Source organism: Limulus polyphemus, unplaced genomic scaffold (assembly GCF_000517525.1).
Source record: "Limulus polyphemus unplaced genomic scaffold, Limulus_polyphemus-2.1.2 Scaffold125, whole genome shotgun sequence".
NCBI lineage: Eukaryota > Metazoa > Arthropoda > Merostomata > Xiphosura > Limulidae > Limulus > Limulus polyphemus.
In genome coordinates this window covers 1,043,233-1,063,236 of record NW_013665735.1, presented here as the reverse complement: position 1 = coordinate 1,063,236, position 20,004 = coordinate 1,043,233, and the positions used below count along the sequence as shown (strand labels likewise).

General features: G+C 35.1%; 1 protein-coding gene across 5 annotated transcripts in view; it reads left to right on the top strand.

Moving 5' to 3' along the window:
- The first annotated feature begins 326 nt into the window (after window positions 1-326).
- Window positions 327-20,004, top strand: part of LOC106472970 (histone demethylase UTY-like) — a 71,967-nt gene continuing 52,289 nt past the window's right edge. For all 5 annotated transcript variants that reach the window (XR_002613855.1, XM_022402500.1, XM_022402504.1 and 2 more), the window contains exons 1-4: window positions 327-556; window positions 5,667-5,733; window positions 15,665-15,887; window positions 17,297-17,346. Coding sequence is in view for 4 of the 5 variants with exons in the window: in XM_022402500.1 (XP_022258208.1) it covers window positions 480-556; window positions 5,667-5,733; window positions 15,665-15,887; window positions 17,297-17,346 (417 nt within the window). In the remaining variant the exon portion in view is untranslated. The remainder of the gene's footprint in view (window positions 557-5,666; window positions 5,734-15,664; window positions 15,888-17,296; window positions 17,347-20,004) is intronic.

The window sequence follows — 20,004 nt, the reverse complement described above, 5'->3', positions numbered from 1 at the left end:
AAAGTACAGAAATCCTGGACTGAAGATAGATGATAAGTTATAGTATGAAGGATCTTTACATGGATATAAATTCTTAAGTTTTACTTTTTTCAATAATTATTTACTGAATCGTATACATTACGTATATATATCCATATATATATACGTTAGTATTTTTCGATGTATTAAAATTTGTTCTACTTGACGTTCTTATCCTGTTATTATTTTTCGAATGATTTGTTAAATAATATAATCTATCACATATTCTAACGATTTGGTATATATATATATATGTATATCTTCTGTGTTGATTAAATTATGATCACTGAGTGACGCCATGTTTGAAGATGAGGGGTGAAGCGTTGAAGGTAGGCCTAACAAATAGGCTTAGTGTACTACCATGCACTACGTTTGTTTTGTAAGATAAAGAAGAAAATTATTCATTTTGAGATATTATTTTTCAAATCTTAGCTCGTATAATAACAAGTAGGAAGTTTAGTATGGTTGTGGAATTAGAAGATTATGCATCTGTCGCCTTAACGTCACAAGAACTTGGAATTTTGGCAGACATTGATAGGTAAGCGCCCAATACAACATGAATACGTTAACTGAGGTTTAAGTTAAACCTAACAAATTTAATTATTTTAACGTTAGCAAGATGCTGTTTTAGATCTTGGTTAAGTTCTACTTTAGTACTATTGTTCTTGGGTAAAATCATAACTGCACTTGAGCATTACTAATAGTGGTAGTAGTAGTTCTAGTAATACCAGTATTAATGCTAACAAATATAAGAAATAATATCACTAGTACTAGTAGTATTTACCACATAAACTTTTGATACTTTGAATATAACTTAGTAGGTATGAGTTAAGAGAGAGTTAATAAATTAAAATTGGCATGTTTTTGGTTTCACAACTTTAGAAAATTTCTCTTTCAAAAATGGAATTTCACTTTCAGTCAACGTACTTGGGTAGCATTATAATATTTTCATACAATTACAAAATGCTAATCTTAAATGGATTAATAGGAGCATTAAGTTATTAATATATTTAAGTTTCCAATTTACAATAATATGAACTTATTGATTATTAGTTAATTATTTTTTCCCAAATACATACTGATGTTATATTCATAAGTAACCTTCTGTTTTTGCTGTTTATCAAAAGTATCTTTGAATTATTAAGTAAACCAAATCAACCTTCATTCCATCATCCAGATAACAAATAACTTCTTCAGAAATAGTTAACAGATTCTGTGTTAAAGCTAGGAATTCAAATGGTCTTACCCAAATGTCTAATTTTTCTTATTTTCAATTAACCATAACTGTTAACATAGCACGTTAAAAATAATCTTAACTTCATCATACTTTACAGTCAATATTATTATCAGCTATGGTTAAGAATAGTCTAGCAACTAAGGGCTCTCGGGTTGATAAAGTATGATAGAAGCCAGGAGAGTGTTTTATTTAAAAACTATGGGTTAACGTGTACTTTTAGGGAGGCTAGTAGCTAGCATGTACAATTTATATGCATGGTGTGCAAGTTAGAGGAGAAGTTGGAGGGTTTTTTTGGGTATAGTTGCAGAGGTGGAAAGGGTGAAATTTATGTTGCTTGAAGAGGTGGTGGGGCTTAGTGAAGAACTTATACATGCAAAGGGTACAGTTGGCAAACAGGACTTCAAGGGAGATAAAAAAGGAAATAGGGCTAAAACTGAAAGGTTGGAACATAATGCATTTAGGGGCAAGGATGGGCTTGGGTTTAGATTAAGCAACTGGTTCCAAGCACTTGCTAGTGATGAGGGGGAACAGGTAAGAGAAATAAATGGGATCACAAGGGATGATAGTGTAAAGGATAGGGAAGTTATAATTGTAGGTGACTCTTTAGTTCGGCATGTAGATAAGAGTAGTATGTGGGGTAAATAGGAGCAAAAAAATATGCTTATGTTATTCAGGAACAGGGATACAGGACATAATTGATAGAACCAGAGAGATAGTTAAGGGTGCTAGTAGCAATGCAGTTTGTGTGGTACATGTTGGGCTAATTATGTAAGAAAAGATGGATCAGAGGAGCTTATTGATAAGTATAAAACATTGATAAGGGCATTTAAGGAAAGGGGTCATAGGTTGATTTTGTCAGGGATATTGCCGAGAATAAATTGTGGGGATGAGATACTAAGTAGGTCACTAGGATTGAATGCCAGGGTTAGATCAATATGTAGGGATGAGTAAATAGGCTGTTTGGATAATTTTAATGGGAGTTAATCTTTTTTGGAATGGATGGCTTGCACTTAAACAAGGCAAGGACTAGCATGTTAGCAAGTTCTATTAACTCGGCTGTAGTGGTAGATTTAAATTGGAGCTAGACAGAGGTGAGGAAATATAATTGACAAGAAAACATGTACAAAAGGCATAAAACATGAGTGTATTTTAAAATCTATGATTAAATGCTACTATTGTAATGCTAGGAGTATTAGAAATAAAACTTATGAGTTCAAAGCAATTGTGGAAACTAAGGATTTTCATATTATGAATATTAGTGAGACTTGGTTGGATTTAAACCATTTTGATGAGAGAAATTTTTTTGAAATACCAGGCTACAGATTATTTACTAGAGATAGAGGATTGAAAAAAGGGGGAGGAGTAGCTTTATATATATATGAGGAGTGAATTGCATCCTGTTGTATTAGAACATATTAAAGAAATTAGCACTGAGGTTGTCAGTTTGAGTTAGTGTTAGTGGATATAAAAGGAATAGTCTTGTAATTGGCTATTGTGATAGACCACCAGATCAGAATCTGGAAATTAATGAGAAACTGTATAATGAGATCAGAATGTTAGCTGAAAAAGATGTTATTATGGGAGATTTTAATTTCAGGGGTATTGATTAGGAAAATTTTGAGTGAGGGGGATGGGTTTTTGGAAATTGTTCAAGATACTTTTATACACCAACTGGTGATGGAACCTACAAGAGAAGAAGCTATATTAGATTTAATATTAGCATCCAGTTGTGACATGATTTTAATAGCTATGCTTATGACATTAATACGACATATGTGGAGATAATGAAATTGTTAGAGAAGAGATACTGTCAAACATCGCAACAATTTTAATTCTTCCCAACTCTTTCATTAGATCAGTATTATAATTGAAACAAAATTCAGAATACATTTTAAAATGTAGAATAATCTAGGGATCTGTAAGTATGACAGTCAATAGGCCTAGTTTTAAGGCTTAAAATGCCATAACCCAACCATGGCTAGTTATCTAGTAATGGCATGACCTAAGCAAGAGTAACTGTTGCTTGGTAGTGCCTAGTTGTGATTCAAGCAGTCAACAAGGGAAAAAGAAGACAGTGGAATAGAAAATAAACTTAGCAATGATTCAGTATACAAGTAATAAAAACATTTTTTAAATGTAAAATGATGTGATGATGGCAGTGGCAAAAATAATGCAAACAAAAATATAGGGATAATACAGTTATACATAGATCATCCCTATTTGACTTTCAATATTAAGATTTAATTTTACACTCTAAAAAAGTACAAAATGAGTATGAGGTCAGTCAAGTGAGTGGCAATCACCTTTTAAAGTAAAACTCTGCCACTGTTGATTTTTTACCATGCATATTTGTATTATGTATATTAAATACCTTAGTCATCCTGCATATAAAGCCTACAGACTCTATGATATTTTCATTGCCACTGTGGTAAAAGCAAGCTTTTTGATGTACCACTTTGGGTCATTAATTGCAATTGATGAAGTGGTGAGCATCCAACACTGACACAAGTAAAACAAGATTTCCCTTTAGAGAATTTATGTGACTCACTTTTATGGTTCCCTATTTTTATAAATGATTTTTCAAAGCTTCTTTTACCAGACTTCAGAATCCTTCTCATTATAGAAAGTTACATTAACTGGCTTATAATTTTCAAAACATTTTCATTAATAGATGATGTTAGCCTGGAAAGGGTTATTAAGTAATTATAAAAAGTATGCACATAACAGAATTATTTAAATTGTAATTTGGAGTCAGATCCATTCAGTATGGGAACAAAAGTTGGATTTGTTGTTATCACCATAATATGTTTATCTTTGAAAAAGTTCTGACGGTAGTTTCAAGAGCTGATTTAATTCATGTATTAGAATACATATCATCTATATAAGAATAAATGTTATGATTAGTTTTATAGAGAAAGAAAAAAAACACCAGTTACCTGTGTTGATATCTTAGTATTAATTAAGTTGAAATATTGTCATTATGGTTTCCATTATTATTTTTTATTAATTCAGTTGTTCAGTTTGTTCATTTAATCATGACTTACAAAAATTGTCAGTTAATCAAAATTAGCATTTCTGATTATTCAAACAGTTTATGTAATGAAAATATTAACATAGTTATTTTTGTTGGCACAACAATGAGCGATGGTATGTATGCATTCTATTTGTATACAACTCACTAAAGTGTTCAAAATCACTAGTCAGTGTGTAATAACATCAAACAATTAATCTATTTACATGAACAGGGCTCCTGTTTAATTAGATAAATAGGAATCAATGGAAAGGGAAAAATAATATCTGGCTTTTGTCATGTCACACTTAAACACTGCTTAGTGCACTAAACTGAGTTTTTGATTTATTGAATCATCAGCATACTTATATGTTTCTACAGTTTTTTCCAGCTTGTACCGGTAAACGTATTAATTATTTTAATATTTTCTTTCTAAACGTCCTCCATTTCGATTTGATAACTTCTGGCTTAAAAGCTTATGATGTTTATATACTTATAAAGCCTTTAATTATATTTGAATTTTTTTTCATCAATGATGGGATTAGAAAGAAATTGTGAAAGGTGTATAATTAAGGATTTTTTTTCATTTTATCATGATTTTAGTATTTCTCATAATACTTTGATTTCCACCTTAAGAATCATTTTAATCTCTGTCATTAAAAAAAAAGGTAATCTGGTTTTCTTTCCAAATAGTAAACATTGTATGGTCTTTATTTTTCTGGGATCAGAGTGAATTAGTTTTCACTGAATTGTATATTACCTATTACACTCTGTAACAAGAATAGTTACTAGTTCTTTCACATGAAATCTGAGTTCAGTTATTTTTAATAAAGAATTAGTTTATTTAGTTTTAATAGAGTAGTATTATGAAAAAGTGTAGGGAGAAACTCATTCAATGATATTAGTCCTATTTTGAGCTTGTTACAAGTTTCATATGAAGTAGCATATATGATACACTTTTATGTACAACAGTTTAAAGTTCAAAAATGAACTTAATACTGAATTGTTGTGCCTGAAGATGTATATTATATTAAATGAAGGGTAATTTAAATTGTCTTTAAAAAACAAACAAAAAAAGCTGAAAATAGGAAGTTTAGTTGAATTATTAGTTGAATGTAATTAATGAATTAATCATTGGACTCATTAATTGATTAGATTTCCACTAATTTCCCGGCTCTAGGACAAGGATTCTCACAAAGCCTCATTTTCAATTCTCTTGTGAATAAGGACTGCTCTTTTGGATTAAACAGAAGCATATAATATTATTCATTTATGCATCAGTATTTTGTACTGTGGAAAAATACCACTAATGCTAAAACCTAGGATGTAAGTGTTATATGAAACTTAAGTGTAATTTTGCTGTGTTCAAACTTTTACGTGGTTGGTTGTTTTTTTTTTCAGCCGACATTTTGGTTTTCTAAAACTTAATCTCCCTGAAAATGTAAAAAGGAAAGCATTAATAAACAAGGTAAGGTAGATTTGCTATTCATAGTAGTATAGTTTACAAGTTAAAAAATTGCTTACTGGTTGAAAAATAATGATTTAAAACCATACCTTGAGTGCTTAAACATGTAATTTAACCCTCTTATAATGTTCAGGATTTTGGGGTGTTTGGTATGTTTTAGGTCATAGTAAACATTTATAACATATTTTGTATTTATATAACTTCAACTCTTTGATGTTAAGTATTAGAAATTAAGGGGAACTCTCGTTATAGTAACCTTGATTATATATTTAAATGTATCATAACGTTATGGAAACCAGTGTCAGGTCAATTAAATCAAAATAATAGGAGGGTTAAGGAAAGCAGTTTGACATTCTCCTTGACATTTTTTTTACTGTAAATATCACAAAAAAAAATAACCTCAGTCAATTTTCTACCCACATGATATGTAAATAGAAAATTAAGTAAATTGGGTGAAGTATGGATATGTAAGAAAAAATGAGTCAATCAAAACTTTGGTGTGGTGTCCAAGCATTCTATGGTATCTTATGTAAACTTAATTTAACTTTAGTTTTTCAAATGTAATAAACATTAACATTCAGAATTATAAATTATGATACAAAATCCCAGTTGAAGCTTATTTTGTATGTATTTGGTTTACAAATTTCTACACTTAAGTAAGATTATAATGAAATTTTCAGAGTTGAACCAAGTAAAAAAAACTTTAAAAAATTGTTGTTTTTACTGTGAGGACATTACCTAGATGTACCATGGTTTTTTATAAGCTAGGTAGGCTTTAAAAGACAAATGTTTATAGACTGTGTGTATGTGGCAACCTTTATATAATAAGGTGATACAAAGTAGACAAAATAACCCCTTAAGAGGAGGAAATATGCAAAATGAGTAACCATAATACACTTAAAGTATGAAGCATTAAAAAGTATGGAGAACGAGTTACAGATAACTGTGCATTTACATTTTAAGTAAAATATGTGTCATAGAGACAGATAAAGTTTATTTCACTATATACATAAAGTTTTTCACAGTTTTGTGAGTTAATAGATAACATAAGATTTATGAAGGTAAATACCCATAGAGCTAAAACAATTTTTTTATAGAGTTCATCTTTTTCTCTGTAAGACTTAATTTCCTGTTATTTTTATCATTTATCAATGTGCTATTTTTTAGAGGAGAAAATATGAAAGCAGAGTTGTTGCCATTTGCTAACATATGTTAATGTTTCTCCAGTGCATTACTGAAAAAAGGTATAAGATTAAAATTACCAGTTTTAATATGTAAATTTTTAATGAAATTCAAACCTATTTTCAGTTTTAAATCAGGACTCAGGATCTGGATTTTTATCAATTTTTGCCAATATTTAACAAATCCAATACCTAAACTTTAATCCACTATACTTTATGAGCTTGAATTCTGAGATGATTACTTACCTTTGTTCACAGTTACAGCTATTCTTGATTTGACTGCCCTCTAAGTGTGTAAATATTTGTTCACCACTAGTCTTGAAACTTCCACCTAATTCCACATGTATACCATGTGGTTCAACTGCATTTAAGCATGCAAATTAGCATGCGACAGTCCTTCACCAACAGAAGTGCGATAAAACCTCCTATTGCAGCTGACTCCCTTTATGCATTTGAATTCAGTCTTCACTTCTCGATTTGGCACAAGAATGTTTAGACCTAGTGACTGTGGTTCACCATGGAATCTTACCTGTTTCACAGATGGGCCTTTCTTTCAGGACTTTGGATGGGAGATTTGATGTGTCTAATGCTTATCTTCACATCCCTATTGCTTGGGCTTTATGTTGTTATCTTTGTTTTGACAACGAGGGTCACATTTATCAATTTTCATCTTTATATATACGACTGGCTTCTTCTGGCTCCATCCTTTGCAGAGTTTTTCACACACCCAACTTCTCATTAGAGAAGTTGCTCAGGTGGGTTGGATTTTCAAGGTGGATTATCCACCCCACCCAATATATTGTTCTTCTGGGTGTGCTTTTAACTCCCTTCTCATTCGAGCCCAACCTTCTCCTCTTCGTCTGCAAGCCATAGAGTTTTTAGTTGAGACAACACTATCAGCTCTTTCTCTCCCTGCGTGAGAGGTTCTGTTTCTGGGAACTTGGGCATTACTGGAGGCTCTTGTCCTTTTTGGTCATGCCCACATATGTTCATTCAGGGGGTACTACATGATCAATGGTACCTTATCAGGGACACTCTCGATTTACTGATGTCCCTTCCTGCTTCCCCTTCAGTCTGACTTCTTTTGATGGTTATTCAGGGACAACACAACAGTGAGGGTACATATTTCTTCTCCCCATCCGGATATTCACATCTTCACAGATGCCTCGTTGTCAAGATGGGGTGTGTGCTGCAATGCACAGGAGATCTTGGGCTGTTAGTCTGTGGAGGAGTTAGATCTTTACATTAGTTTTTTGGGACTTTTTGCTGTTTGTCAGGCAGTGGTTCAGTTTCTGTCATCTCTGCATGGCATGATAGTTATGATTCGTTCTAATGACGTGATTGTTGTCTCTTGCATCACCTGATAAGGGGGCATTCCTTATGTTCCCACATTTAAGAGCTCACCTTCTGGACTCACAGTTAACAAATTCGTTTGCTGGCTTGTCACATACTAGGTGCCCTCACTCTTTTTGCAGTTTGCCTGTCCTGTCCCAACAAGATTCTACCCATGGAGTGGTCTTTTGATACCCAGGTATTCTGGTGGCTATGTTCTCAGTTGGATACTCCCCAGTTATATGCATTTGCTACTTAATTGAATGCCAAGCTACCTCTCTCTTTTGGCCTTCAGTTCCACATCCTTTGGCTGTGGATGTGTTCAGCCAGGATTGGAAGGACCTTTCTACATACTCATTCATCATCTTATACCCTGAGTAATTGCTCTCATATAATCCATTCCATGTAGAGTCCTCCATGTGACTCCTTTCTGGTTGGCTCAACTGTTGTTTCTATTACTTCTCAGGCACTACCTCCATTACCTCCCCCTCTCTCCTGGTCACTCCTCTGGCAACCTCACTCAGGGATGTTTCATCCCTCTGTTCCCACAGTCCAGCTTCACACGTGGCTTTTGTCTGGCCCCTTATAAGGGGTTCAGGACTATCCATACATGTAGCATCCCTGTTATTTCACTCTGTTTTTCATCCATGTCTGTGTATCAACTTGAGTGTAGAATAGTTCATTGTTGGTCTCTTCGGCATGGATTCTCCCTTTCCTCAGATATCTGGTTTTCACATGGTTGTTTGACATGGTTCTGTCCATTTCAACCGTTGCTGGCTTTAGGGCAGCCTTGCCATCTACCTTTTATTTTTCTCGTTTTTGCCATATTTTCCTCTCTAGTTATTTATTTTTATTTTGGTCTGTACATCTCCATCACCCTTCTCATACCACTCAATTGCTGGACTGGTATCTAAACGTTGTTCTCCATGTCCTTTCCCTTCCTCCCTTTGAACTGCTAGCCTCATGTTCTCTATATTACCTTTCCTTGAAGATGTATTTCCTTCTCTTTTTGTATTGTGGATGTGACCAGTCAAACTTGTTGCCATTGATGTTCACCACATTTTGTGTCACAAAACCTATGTCCTGACCATTCCTTCCTTCCTTCCCAAAACATCAGCTTCCCGCAAAGGCAATTTCGCTTTCACCCTGTTTCACTTCCTTCCATATCCCATAATTCCTCCTGCTCTGATTTGGTTCATCTCCTGTGTCTGGTCCGTTCTTTCTGGTGTTACATATCATGCATGACATCCTTTCCTGATCTCACTCTCTTTCTCTTGAATCTTGCTAGTTCCATTATTCTCTGTTTTGTCCCATTAGATCCATCACCTCCCCATGTTCTTGGCTGCTTTTACATTGTCCTTTGGAGGTGATTATCCAGGCTGGCATGTGGACCACTCCCCACACCTTTGAGTCATGCTACTTGCATCATCTGGCAGTTTCCAGCTTGGCTGGTTATCATTTTTCCCATGTAGCCATTCTTCATACATCAGTACAACTTTGAGTGGGAAGTTATTTTGTTTCATTTTTCTTTTCAGGAGCCTACTTTACATCTTATGGATCCCACTCTGTGGTGACTGGTGCCTATCCAGGTATACTGATATCCAAGATCTGTACTTTGAGGTCTATAAGGTCTTATCATGTTTACTGTTGAGATGAAGTGTTCCATAAGACTGTTTGCAGGTTTTTCCTCATGGTTTCTTGCATCATAAATATGTTTGTCCCAGACTGTACAATCATGGAATAACATGAATTAAGCAGAAATAGATTGCTGCCAATCTCTAATGTTCCTTAGATTGCCAGATTTGGGAATGGTCTGCTTTTCAAAATAGGGTTTCCTAGTCACTCATTGCACTTTCTCCAGTGATGTGTTCCTCTGTACTCTCCAACATCTTTCTTTCCGCCCTTCTTCCAGTGTAGTACAGGAGTCCTTTCCACTTACCAGCTCCTAGCCATTGGGGTGGTGGATCATGGAGGAATTCTCCCAAGTGTTCACAATTCCACTTATTTGAAAGTAGGGTAGTGGCATTTTGTCTGTGTAGAAGGTGTGACTATCCTCCTGCAGTGAGTCTGATGCTTTATTTCAGATGCTGCCGGCCTTGACTGGATTTTTCCATCTATTTTGTAGTTCATGGCTCCGACTTGGAACCTTCCCTCCTACTGCTGCCTGGATGTTGGTTTCTGGGCCAGCCAACATAAGTCCTCATATCTGAGTGGGCTAGAAACTTCTTTCTACTGTGGACTGAATGTTACATCCCCAATGCTGATTGGTCTTGGACTGGAATTGACCCTCCAGGTGGCATTTCCATCTTTCTGATGTCATCTGGATGTACATTCCTGGGGTTACTTGCTGCAAGTTTTGCTGGATTTTGGAGGCTCCTCTTTCTTTCTGATTCCTAGACCTGAATTGAATGATTGAGGATCCTCTTCCTACCATGGACCGGCCAAGTTCCCCCTGGTGGCACTGGTCTGGACTTGAGTTGACCTTCTGCTTATGGTCTGACATACTCTTGCCACTCTACACACATTCCTTTTCCTTACAGATTTGGAATTTTTACCTTGTTCTACCCTTTGATTGTGACACCTCACCTGTTGGCTCCACATGCACGAAGAGTATACCTGGTTCAGATGTGGTGCAGTCTGCCACAGTAACTTGCTGAATTTGGGTTACCAGTATGGAGTATTTTATTTCACTTCTATTGCTATTTTTACTCAAGTACCAAGACCAGACAAGCAGCATCAGTGGCTGAACAAAGTTCACATGTTGGTGAGCATGCTGCTTCCTCCCCCCGTGTCCAGATCTACATCTTTTCATGAACACATCCCTTGAGGGATGGGGGGCATGGGTCAGTCACCAGGAGTCTTCAGGCTGCTGGTCTGCAGACAAAACCATCTTGCATATCAATATCTAGAACTTTTAGCAGTACGTCAAGCATTGCATCACTTTTTCTCATCCATTATTGTTTGGTGATGGTTCATTCAAGCAATTCTATGGTGGTGGCACATATCAACCCGGTTCTGAGATCTTTGTTTTTGGACATTGGATCTATTATACTGGGCCCATACACATCACATTTGCCTTATTGCATGTCATGTGCCGGGTGCTTTCAATCTCATCACAGATCGTCTGTCATGCCCTGACCAAATACATCCAATGGACTGGGCATTAGATTCACTTGTTTTCAGGGATTTTTGCCATCAGTGTGGTTTTCCCAAATTGGATGCCTTTTCCACAGGCCTCAATACAAAGCTGTCCCTTTTTTGGTCACCTGTACCACTTCCACAGGCTTGGGCTATTGATGCCTTCAACCAGGATTGGTCACATAAATATCTTTATGTGTACCCTCCCATTCAATTGCTTCATTGGGTGATTTCTCTTGTCCACTCTACTCCTTGTTGGGTCATCCTGATTGCTCCCTATTGGTCAGTTTAACCTTGGTTTCCAAGGCTGCAACATCTACTCCAATCACTGCTTGTCCCTCTTCCACTTTCTTCCTCCTTTCTTAGTCAATCTTGATCCCGCATTCTACATCCCAATCTAGATATCCTGCATCTTCACGCCTGGCTATTGTCTGGTACTTGGTGAGATGATTTGGTTTCACACATCGAGTCGCCTCCTTTTAAGCTTGTTCCATATGGCCATCTTCCATGGAAGTACACCAATCCAAGTGGAAAGTATTCTACTGTTGGTCTGCTAACAAGGGTGTTCTACTGACAAGCCTTCTGTGGCTTTTGTGGTGGAATTTTTCACCTGTCTCTTCGACTGTGGGTTTCCTTGCTTTCCAGATATTGGGCAGCCTTCTCCCATACCTTCTGTTTTTCCCAATACCATTAGGTTTTTATTTCCCCTATTCTTACCATGCTTATGCGTTCCTTTCAGATATGTCAACCTCCCAGATGTCCAATACTTCTGGATTAGGACATTAATGTGGTCCTCCATGCCCTTACTTTACCTCCATTTGAACCACTCTCCTTGTGTTTCTTGTTTCATCTGTCCCATAAAACATATTTCCTCCTTCTCTTAGCCTGTGGATGTCGAAGGTCAGACTTGTATGCCATTGATGTTTCACATACCCTTTATCACCTTGCCTATCTTCTCCTCTATCCTGGTCATTCCTTTCTACCTTAGACCTCATCATCTCAGGAGGGTTGTTCATCATTTTTTCATATTTCCTTTCGTTCTGTAACACAAACACTGGATTTGAGCCATCACCTTACTAGATGACGTGGCCTCCTGATACCATTTACACAACCATGCGAGTTGAGCTGTCACCTTACTGGATGATGTGGCCTTCTGATATCATTTACTCACACATGGGTGTTGAGCCGTCACCTTACTGGATGACATGGCCTCCTGATACTATTTACACAACCATGGGAGTTGATCAGTCACCTTACTGGATGACAGCTTCCTAATACCATTTACTCACACACGAGAGTTGAGCTGTCTTCTTACTGGATGACGTGGCCTCCTGATACCATTTACATAAACATTGGCTACCTCTATAGAAATTTGTATAATCTTGACTTTGTATCTGTTATCTTTTTGGGGTGAGACATGCAAGCTGGTATGTGTTAGGGGTACTATGCTTCTATCTTTTAAATAGGTTGTGTCAAATAATTGTTGACAAAGGTAATGTAAGAATTGTGGGATGCTACCCTAGGACCCTTTTGTCTGACTTGAAAGTGAGATTTAACATTATTCTTCTTTCTTTATCCTTTGCAGTAGCAAGTGAGAAATCATAGTGGAAGCAAGAAGTTGGTCAATGTGATGTTAAATATGAACACTATTGCAAATAAATATTTGTTTCACTTCTTCACTTGTTTTTCCTCTGCTGCCTGTGTTTCATTTATTTTCTACATAACATTTCCTGAATCTGTAATTTGGATACTTGTTCATTTGGATATCAGTATACCTGAATACCACACAGTACTTTTAAGTCTTAATAAAAGAGAGTGATGCAATATGTAACTTGCATGCATCATTTTTACTATATATATATATATCTTAATTAATTTCAAGGTATCAAATTAAATTTAAACTATAATGAATTTTATAGTAACATGATGAAGAGTTTTCATATCATTATGTTCAATAGATTGCCACTTACATTTATAGTTGTAAAGTGTGTTTAAGTGTATATTCCAGAAAATGAAATTATTAGATCATTCCAATTCAGCTTAGCTAATATTGCATTGTGCTTCAACGTATCATATTCATGTTAAAGATAACAGGAATATTTTACTGCTAGATAAGTGCACGACATTTTAAATTATTACCACAGCTATAAAAAATTATAGCTTCCCATAAGTGTGGAGAGTTACAGTTTTTGAAAATGGTTTTGACATATGTTTCATATTTAGACAAATATTTCCAGATAGAATGTTGTTTGAAATTGTTACCATTGTTACTAAAATAATACTATACTATAATTTAGAACACGTATATATATATATATATATATATATACACTCAGTAGCTTGTCAGATTTGACATACTGTTCACAAATGAGTAATTTTTATTTTATATTTAGAACTAGCTTTTGTCCTTCTATATGTTGTCTCAGCATCATCCTAATTGTGCATATCATAAATTTTCTTAAAGATCCATTGACAAAAGCAAAAATGTGGAACAAGTGCATAATATTAAAACTTTATGAGATATAGAACTCAAACATGAATGCATGTGGAAAAGGAGAGAGGTGTCAGTATTTTTGTCTGAAAGTTAAGTATCTTGGGCATAAAATCAATCTAGTTTCATTAACTTTCCATCACTCTCTGGTGTGAAAAATTAAATAAAATATCACAAGCTAAGATTTATTTACATGGACTGTATTTAATCTATCAGAAAAGAGTACATGAAAATACATGATATAGACCACTTATCAGACTATCAATTTGTTCATTTTTAAGATGGGAAGAGTATCTGTGGAAGCATAATTATTTTATTACGTAGAAGAAGTGATGAACTTATCTATATATATAAAAGCCACTGTGTCTTGGTAATGCTCAAGTTTCCTCAATGGTTAGCGTACCTGAACCTCAAGTGGAAGTTTCACGTTCAAATACTAGTACAGTTGGGATTTTTTTTTACATAAGTGATGGTGTCCAAACTTGAGTTATTTTAGTATTTGGAAAAACACAATTACCATGATATTTTGAATTAATATTTGTTAACATTGGATTTCAAATACTTGGATATCAATGTGGCTCAGTTGTTACAGTGTTTGACTTTCATGTGGAAGTCTTGTGTTTAAATCCCACTTGAGTTGGGATTTTATGTTAATTTTTTCCATAAATAATACTAACAGCAAGCTCTTTCAATAGCATTGTAAATTAAATCAGGGATTTGAGATATTATTTAACTTTTGAATTAAAAGATGGCATGTTTACAGCATCAAGCCACTTCAGTTTTTCATTTCAAATGAACACTTTTAACATCAACTATGAAATGTATTATAAACTAAAATTCTCAGTAAAACTAAAAATAGTTCAGAAATGGTGCAAGAAATAAAACATTGTTTAGCAAGAGAAGGAAAAGGTAGATGGATGGCATGACAAAATCAAGAAAGCTCAGAAAAATTAGAATAACTCAACTAGAGGGAAAACAATAGACACTGTCAAACAAAGCTCCTAAAGAAACAAAGTGAAAAAGAAATATTGATGTTGAAAGACATGCAAATGGACTCTAGCCCCCTTGTGTCTTCTCTGTGCAGGTGCGTCAACTAGCATGAAATAAATATCTCGCATATTATCATGATAGCGAAAACTGTTGAGTAAAAAAATAAGAATAATTTATTTACCTTCTGTTACATGTGGAATTCATTATGCATAAATAAATGTGAAGTGATATATATATGCAAAATTATGTTTTATCCTCAATTTCTTCTCACAGAGGCTTTGATTGAAAGTTAATTCTCTCTCTCTTTTTCATAACTAAAGTTGGGGTGCATTTTGTTCATCCAGTTTTGAAGGTATATTTGCTGCATGTCAAAGAGTTTGAGCACTATTATTCTCTCAGTATATCTTTTCAAATAAATCTACATTGTGCAATTTTAGACTGTAAGTTATTTAATTGAAGTTTAGTACATTCACTGAATTTTGGGTAGATTAGTTTTGCATGTATGTCTAATCTATTCCTTGGTGAAGGGAACGTGATTTGGAAGGCAAAATAGATTGTTTTATCTATCTTATATATATTCCTGTTTAAAGAGAATATGTTGAAAAAGCTTTATCATAGAATAGTTGTATTATTTACAAACTTTTAATTAACAATTAGTGCCCTGGTATAATATATGTATAGTAATCTAGACATTCTTGCTGACATTAAATTACTTGGTAAGATTTTCATTACAATTGTAAATCCAATGAGTTGCAGACACAAATCCATTAATTTCTTTGATTTAAATGTTTTTCCTCATTAGGCAGTGAAATACTTGGAACGGGTTTTAATACATCATCACCAGTTCAAGGAAAAAGAACGACTGCTTGCTAACAAACAGCAAAATGCCAAACAAGAGGGGGGAAAAGTACCTGGACAACCTGATCAAAAGAATGAACAGACAATTTCAAAAGCAAAAGAGTTAGATCCTCGAACATATTGTAAACTAGGTCATTTTCTGCTTTTGCTTGAAGATTATGCCAAAGGTATAACCTTATTTTCCGTACTTATGTCGTCGTTAACTCATATTTTATAATCTTTCCTTATTAGGCAAATGGTCTCTGGATAATTAAGATAATTAAGCACCACAGCTATCTTTCTGTAGAGTTGTTGGACAGATACATTTATTTAGAAATGATATCAAGTGATTTAGTTTATTTTGTACCAGTTATGTATGACTTAACTTTAAGAATTACCTCTTAACCTCATAAAAATATGAAGTGAAAGGTAGCATCTCAGATCTGACTATCTCATAAAGTTGGAATAATATGACTTTGTGTGTTACATCATAAAAATCATACTAGTTTCCATCCTGAAATGGGGGGATTAAGTATCTTGTACAGTAGAAATAGCTCATTTAGCTTCACCACATAGCTATTTAATAGAAATTTAATATCTAGTTTTGATAAATTTCAATTTCTGTAGAGAAATTCCTAATCTTTTAGAAAGGATTTACAGAGGATTGATTATGTTATAGTAAAACAATCTTAAATATGCAAATCAGCAAGTCATGTGACAACCATGATCAATATAAAGTTATGGTGGAACTGCATGTATCATAACTACAGTTTGACATTGATCAGCATTTTGTATTGCGTGATGTCACTGAAAACTGATCTGTTTTGAGATCATAAAGGTGTTTTCAGATTGGGGGTTTAGGATTTCCAAGGGGGAACCCCTTGTACTTAATTTCTTTGTAAAACAAAGAAATATGAATCCACTTGGAGAACCAGGACCATCGTAAAAGAGACCTGCAACAAGTCATACATTAGCCTTGGAAAGCAAAGTGTGGCATTCTGTAACAGATGAAAGCCCATGAATGTATCAGAAAGTTAGTGGCAAAAAATGTCAATGTGTCTCAAGCAGCATTGCATAATGTAATCAAGTTTCTACCATGATATTTCTGTTCAGTCATTACATACATCAAGCAGCTGAAGAATGAAATGTGTATTTGTGCTGTTCCATGTGAGGATATACAGGCCAAGTCACCAGATGCAGCACTTATGGATTTCTGTTGAAACAGGAACTGGAAGTTATCATCCTTGTTCAATAGATATATTATGGAAAGGAGTAGGGGTGTGTTTTGGATCTGACAGCCTTACAGTAAAGCACTTTGCAATGGAAACCATACTGCAGGGCTATTGTCAAGATGAGCATTTGTCAGATAAAGCATGACCATCATGCTGAAAATTTACTGTAATGACTTGGTGAGGCTCCAAAAATCATTTTAATATAATGGACTCAACCTCTACACATGTTATAAATAAACTTGTATGTAGGTGTTTTATTTAATGAGTATGTTATCAAACTAGTAATTCTAATCCATTCATTTAATGATAATGTCTAAAAAGTAAGTACAAGGAATACATATGATATAATATATTTTACATTCCAGCTATGTCTGCATATCAAAAGTTCTACGCTTCAAAAGAAGATCATTGGAAGGTAAGATTTTTTATGTACATGAAACTTAACTACAGATGCTCTTAATTGAAAATATATATTTTTCCGAACTTTTCAAAGCATTACAAGTGGGAGGTATTCATATTGATTAACGAAACATTTTTTGTCTGTTACTAAGATCTAATTATTTTTTGAAAAATTCATTCCAATATGATATCTTACCACTTCTCACAAAATAACTTTTCTCAATTAGTACTGCCCTCTATTGGTGCATATTTTCAATGTTTGCCAGTAGCCATCCACCTCCTGCTTTTGTCTATTCACGTGTAAATGTTTATGCAGCAGCTGTTCACCAGTAGGAGTGGGACACAACCCCTATCGTAACCAGTCAGTGTCCTCTCCACATTTGCACTTCTCGATTGGCAGTAGTACTGTACAGACATGCTTGTTTTTTCTCAAACATTTATCAACATTTTCCATTATACTACAGACTTAGTTTTTCTTTATTATGTTTTTTATTTCGTTATTTACAGGGTACTTTTTGCTAGTGTATTGTGGATCCCACTCTGTGATGAATGGTGCCTGACCAGGTATACTTTGTTTTGAAAATCCACACTGTCCATCCTGTGACCATGCTCAATGTTAGTTACATTGTAGCTCTTCCTAACCTGGACCTAATGTATAATTCCAGGTGTTGGTTGTGTGTCTCCATTCAATTGTCATTTGTGCCAAAACAATTACGTCACAGGATTAGGTTATGCACATCATAGAGATGGGGGGTTCAATAGGACCATTAGAAGTTCTGTCTATTGGTCCTTTGCTTGATAAGTATTTTTGTTCCAGACCATACACTCCTAGACACACGAGTAAAGCAGATAGGGGTTGCTGCCCATCTCTGATGCTCTGTGACATTGAGAATCTTCATACTGTGGACCTAATGTACAATTCCAGATGCTGCCAGGTTTTGGCTGTAGCACAATATATATATATATATATTTTGCAGTTTGCCTCTCAGGCTGAGACATTTCTCCTACCTACCATTCTCCAGATGCTTTTCCCAGGGGGCCAGGTGTTGGTTGGAGATGATCCAGCTCAGTAAGTCCTCATATGTGTTCTGAACAGTATCCCTCCTTCTACTGTAGACTGGATGAAAAATGCCTAATGCCGCCAGTTTTTGGACTGGAGATGCACCCCAGGTTTGTGTTCCCTTTATCTGCCTATCATGTTTGCGACACAGTCATAAAAGAGCGAAGAGTATACCTGGATCAGATGTGGTGTGGTCTCCTGCTGAGATGTGATATTTTCTTTTTTGATTCCACACCTCATGGTTTCTCTTTGGGTGCTTCCTAAAGGGGATAATTTTTTGACCATCCTTTCCACCAGTTCAATGTTAGATTCTAGCTGTTTTGAGGTAAAAGATCATATTGGAAGTTAATACTTTCCTAATCTGAAAATGTATTTCCAATAGATAATTACCTCTTCTCACATATCCCACCCAGCTTCTCCACTACCGGTGATATGTGGTGTGGGAAGGGAAAGACTTTACAGGCTGGTGGTCTGATAGGGATCTGGGCACTTCTCTGGGTCTTCCCAGTGCAATTTCTCTCTCCATTTTTCTTTGAGTGGAGCCTGGAAGACTCTTACCATTCACCAGTTCCTAGCCACTGGGGTGGTAAACCATGTAGAATCCTGATCGGTTGGGCTTAATATGTTCTCCTCTTGCAGCCAGAGTCTGTTCACTGAAGTCGAGGTGAGCACACACTGTATGGAAAACATAATACATAACTAATATGTTCTCCTCCTGCAGCCAGAGTCTGTTCACTGGAGTTGAGGTGAGCACAAAATGTATGATATGCCCCAACCACACTATACATATTGGGTTACTTACTGCTTGTGTGCAAGTGCTTGGATGGTCATGTTCTTATTCCTTCTGTCCCTGTAACACACGAGACTCATTTGCATCTTCACCCCCTTGCTTTCTGGGTGAAGAGTATGCTCTGGTTGAGACGAGATGTGGTCTTCGTCAGGCGTGTCCTATGGAAACCCTGCAATTGGGTGTCAGACTCCATGGGCTTCCCTTCGGCACCTTCTGAAAGAAGCTGATATAGGTAATATTTTGCACCAGCCCCTCTGCCATTAAAGTATAGTATTCTAGCATATCTGTCATTTGCCATCAATAATTGTGGAGAAGAATAATAAGCATGCATATTTTATGCATAATAAGGTAACAGAGAAGACTACAGTAGTTTTGTTTCTTCTTTAATTTTTTGGCTACAAAACTACCTTTTTGTTTGATATTACCTTTTTGACATATTTCAAATTAACATTAATTCTTGTAAAAGTGTTTCAATTACAGGAATGATGGTTTAAAGATACTATCTCCAAATTTACATCTCCACAGTCAACCTTTATCAGTTATTTATCATTGATAGTTTTGAGTGTTTGTGTTTTGAGTATGGTTTGAATTGTAAGTTGGTAAAAGGTAGCAAATGGAGGCTTCTGATAATTTTGGTCTTGAGGCCATATTTGTATGTAGTAATTAGCAAGGTTGCAATGTAGGATCAATATTTCATAGTTCTTTATAAGAACAGTGTAATTATAATGCTCTTATTTGCATAACAGCTTTATCTAGAGATTTTGTGTAAATTTATTCTTCATCTCAAATGCTGTCACTATATATATATATATATATATATATAT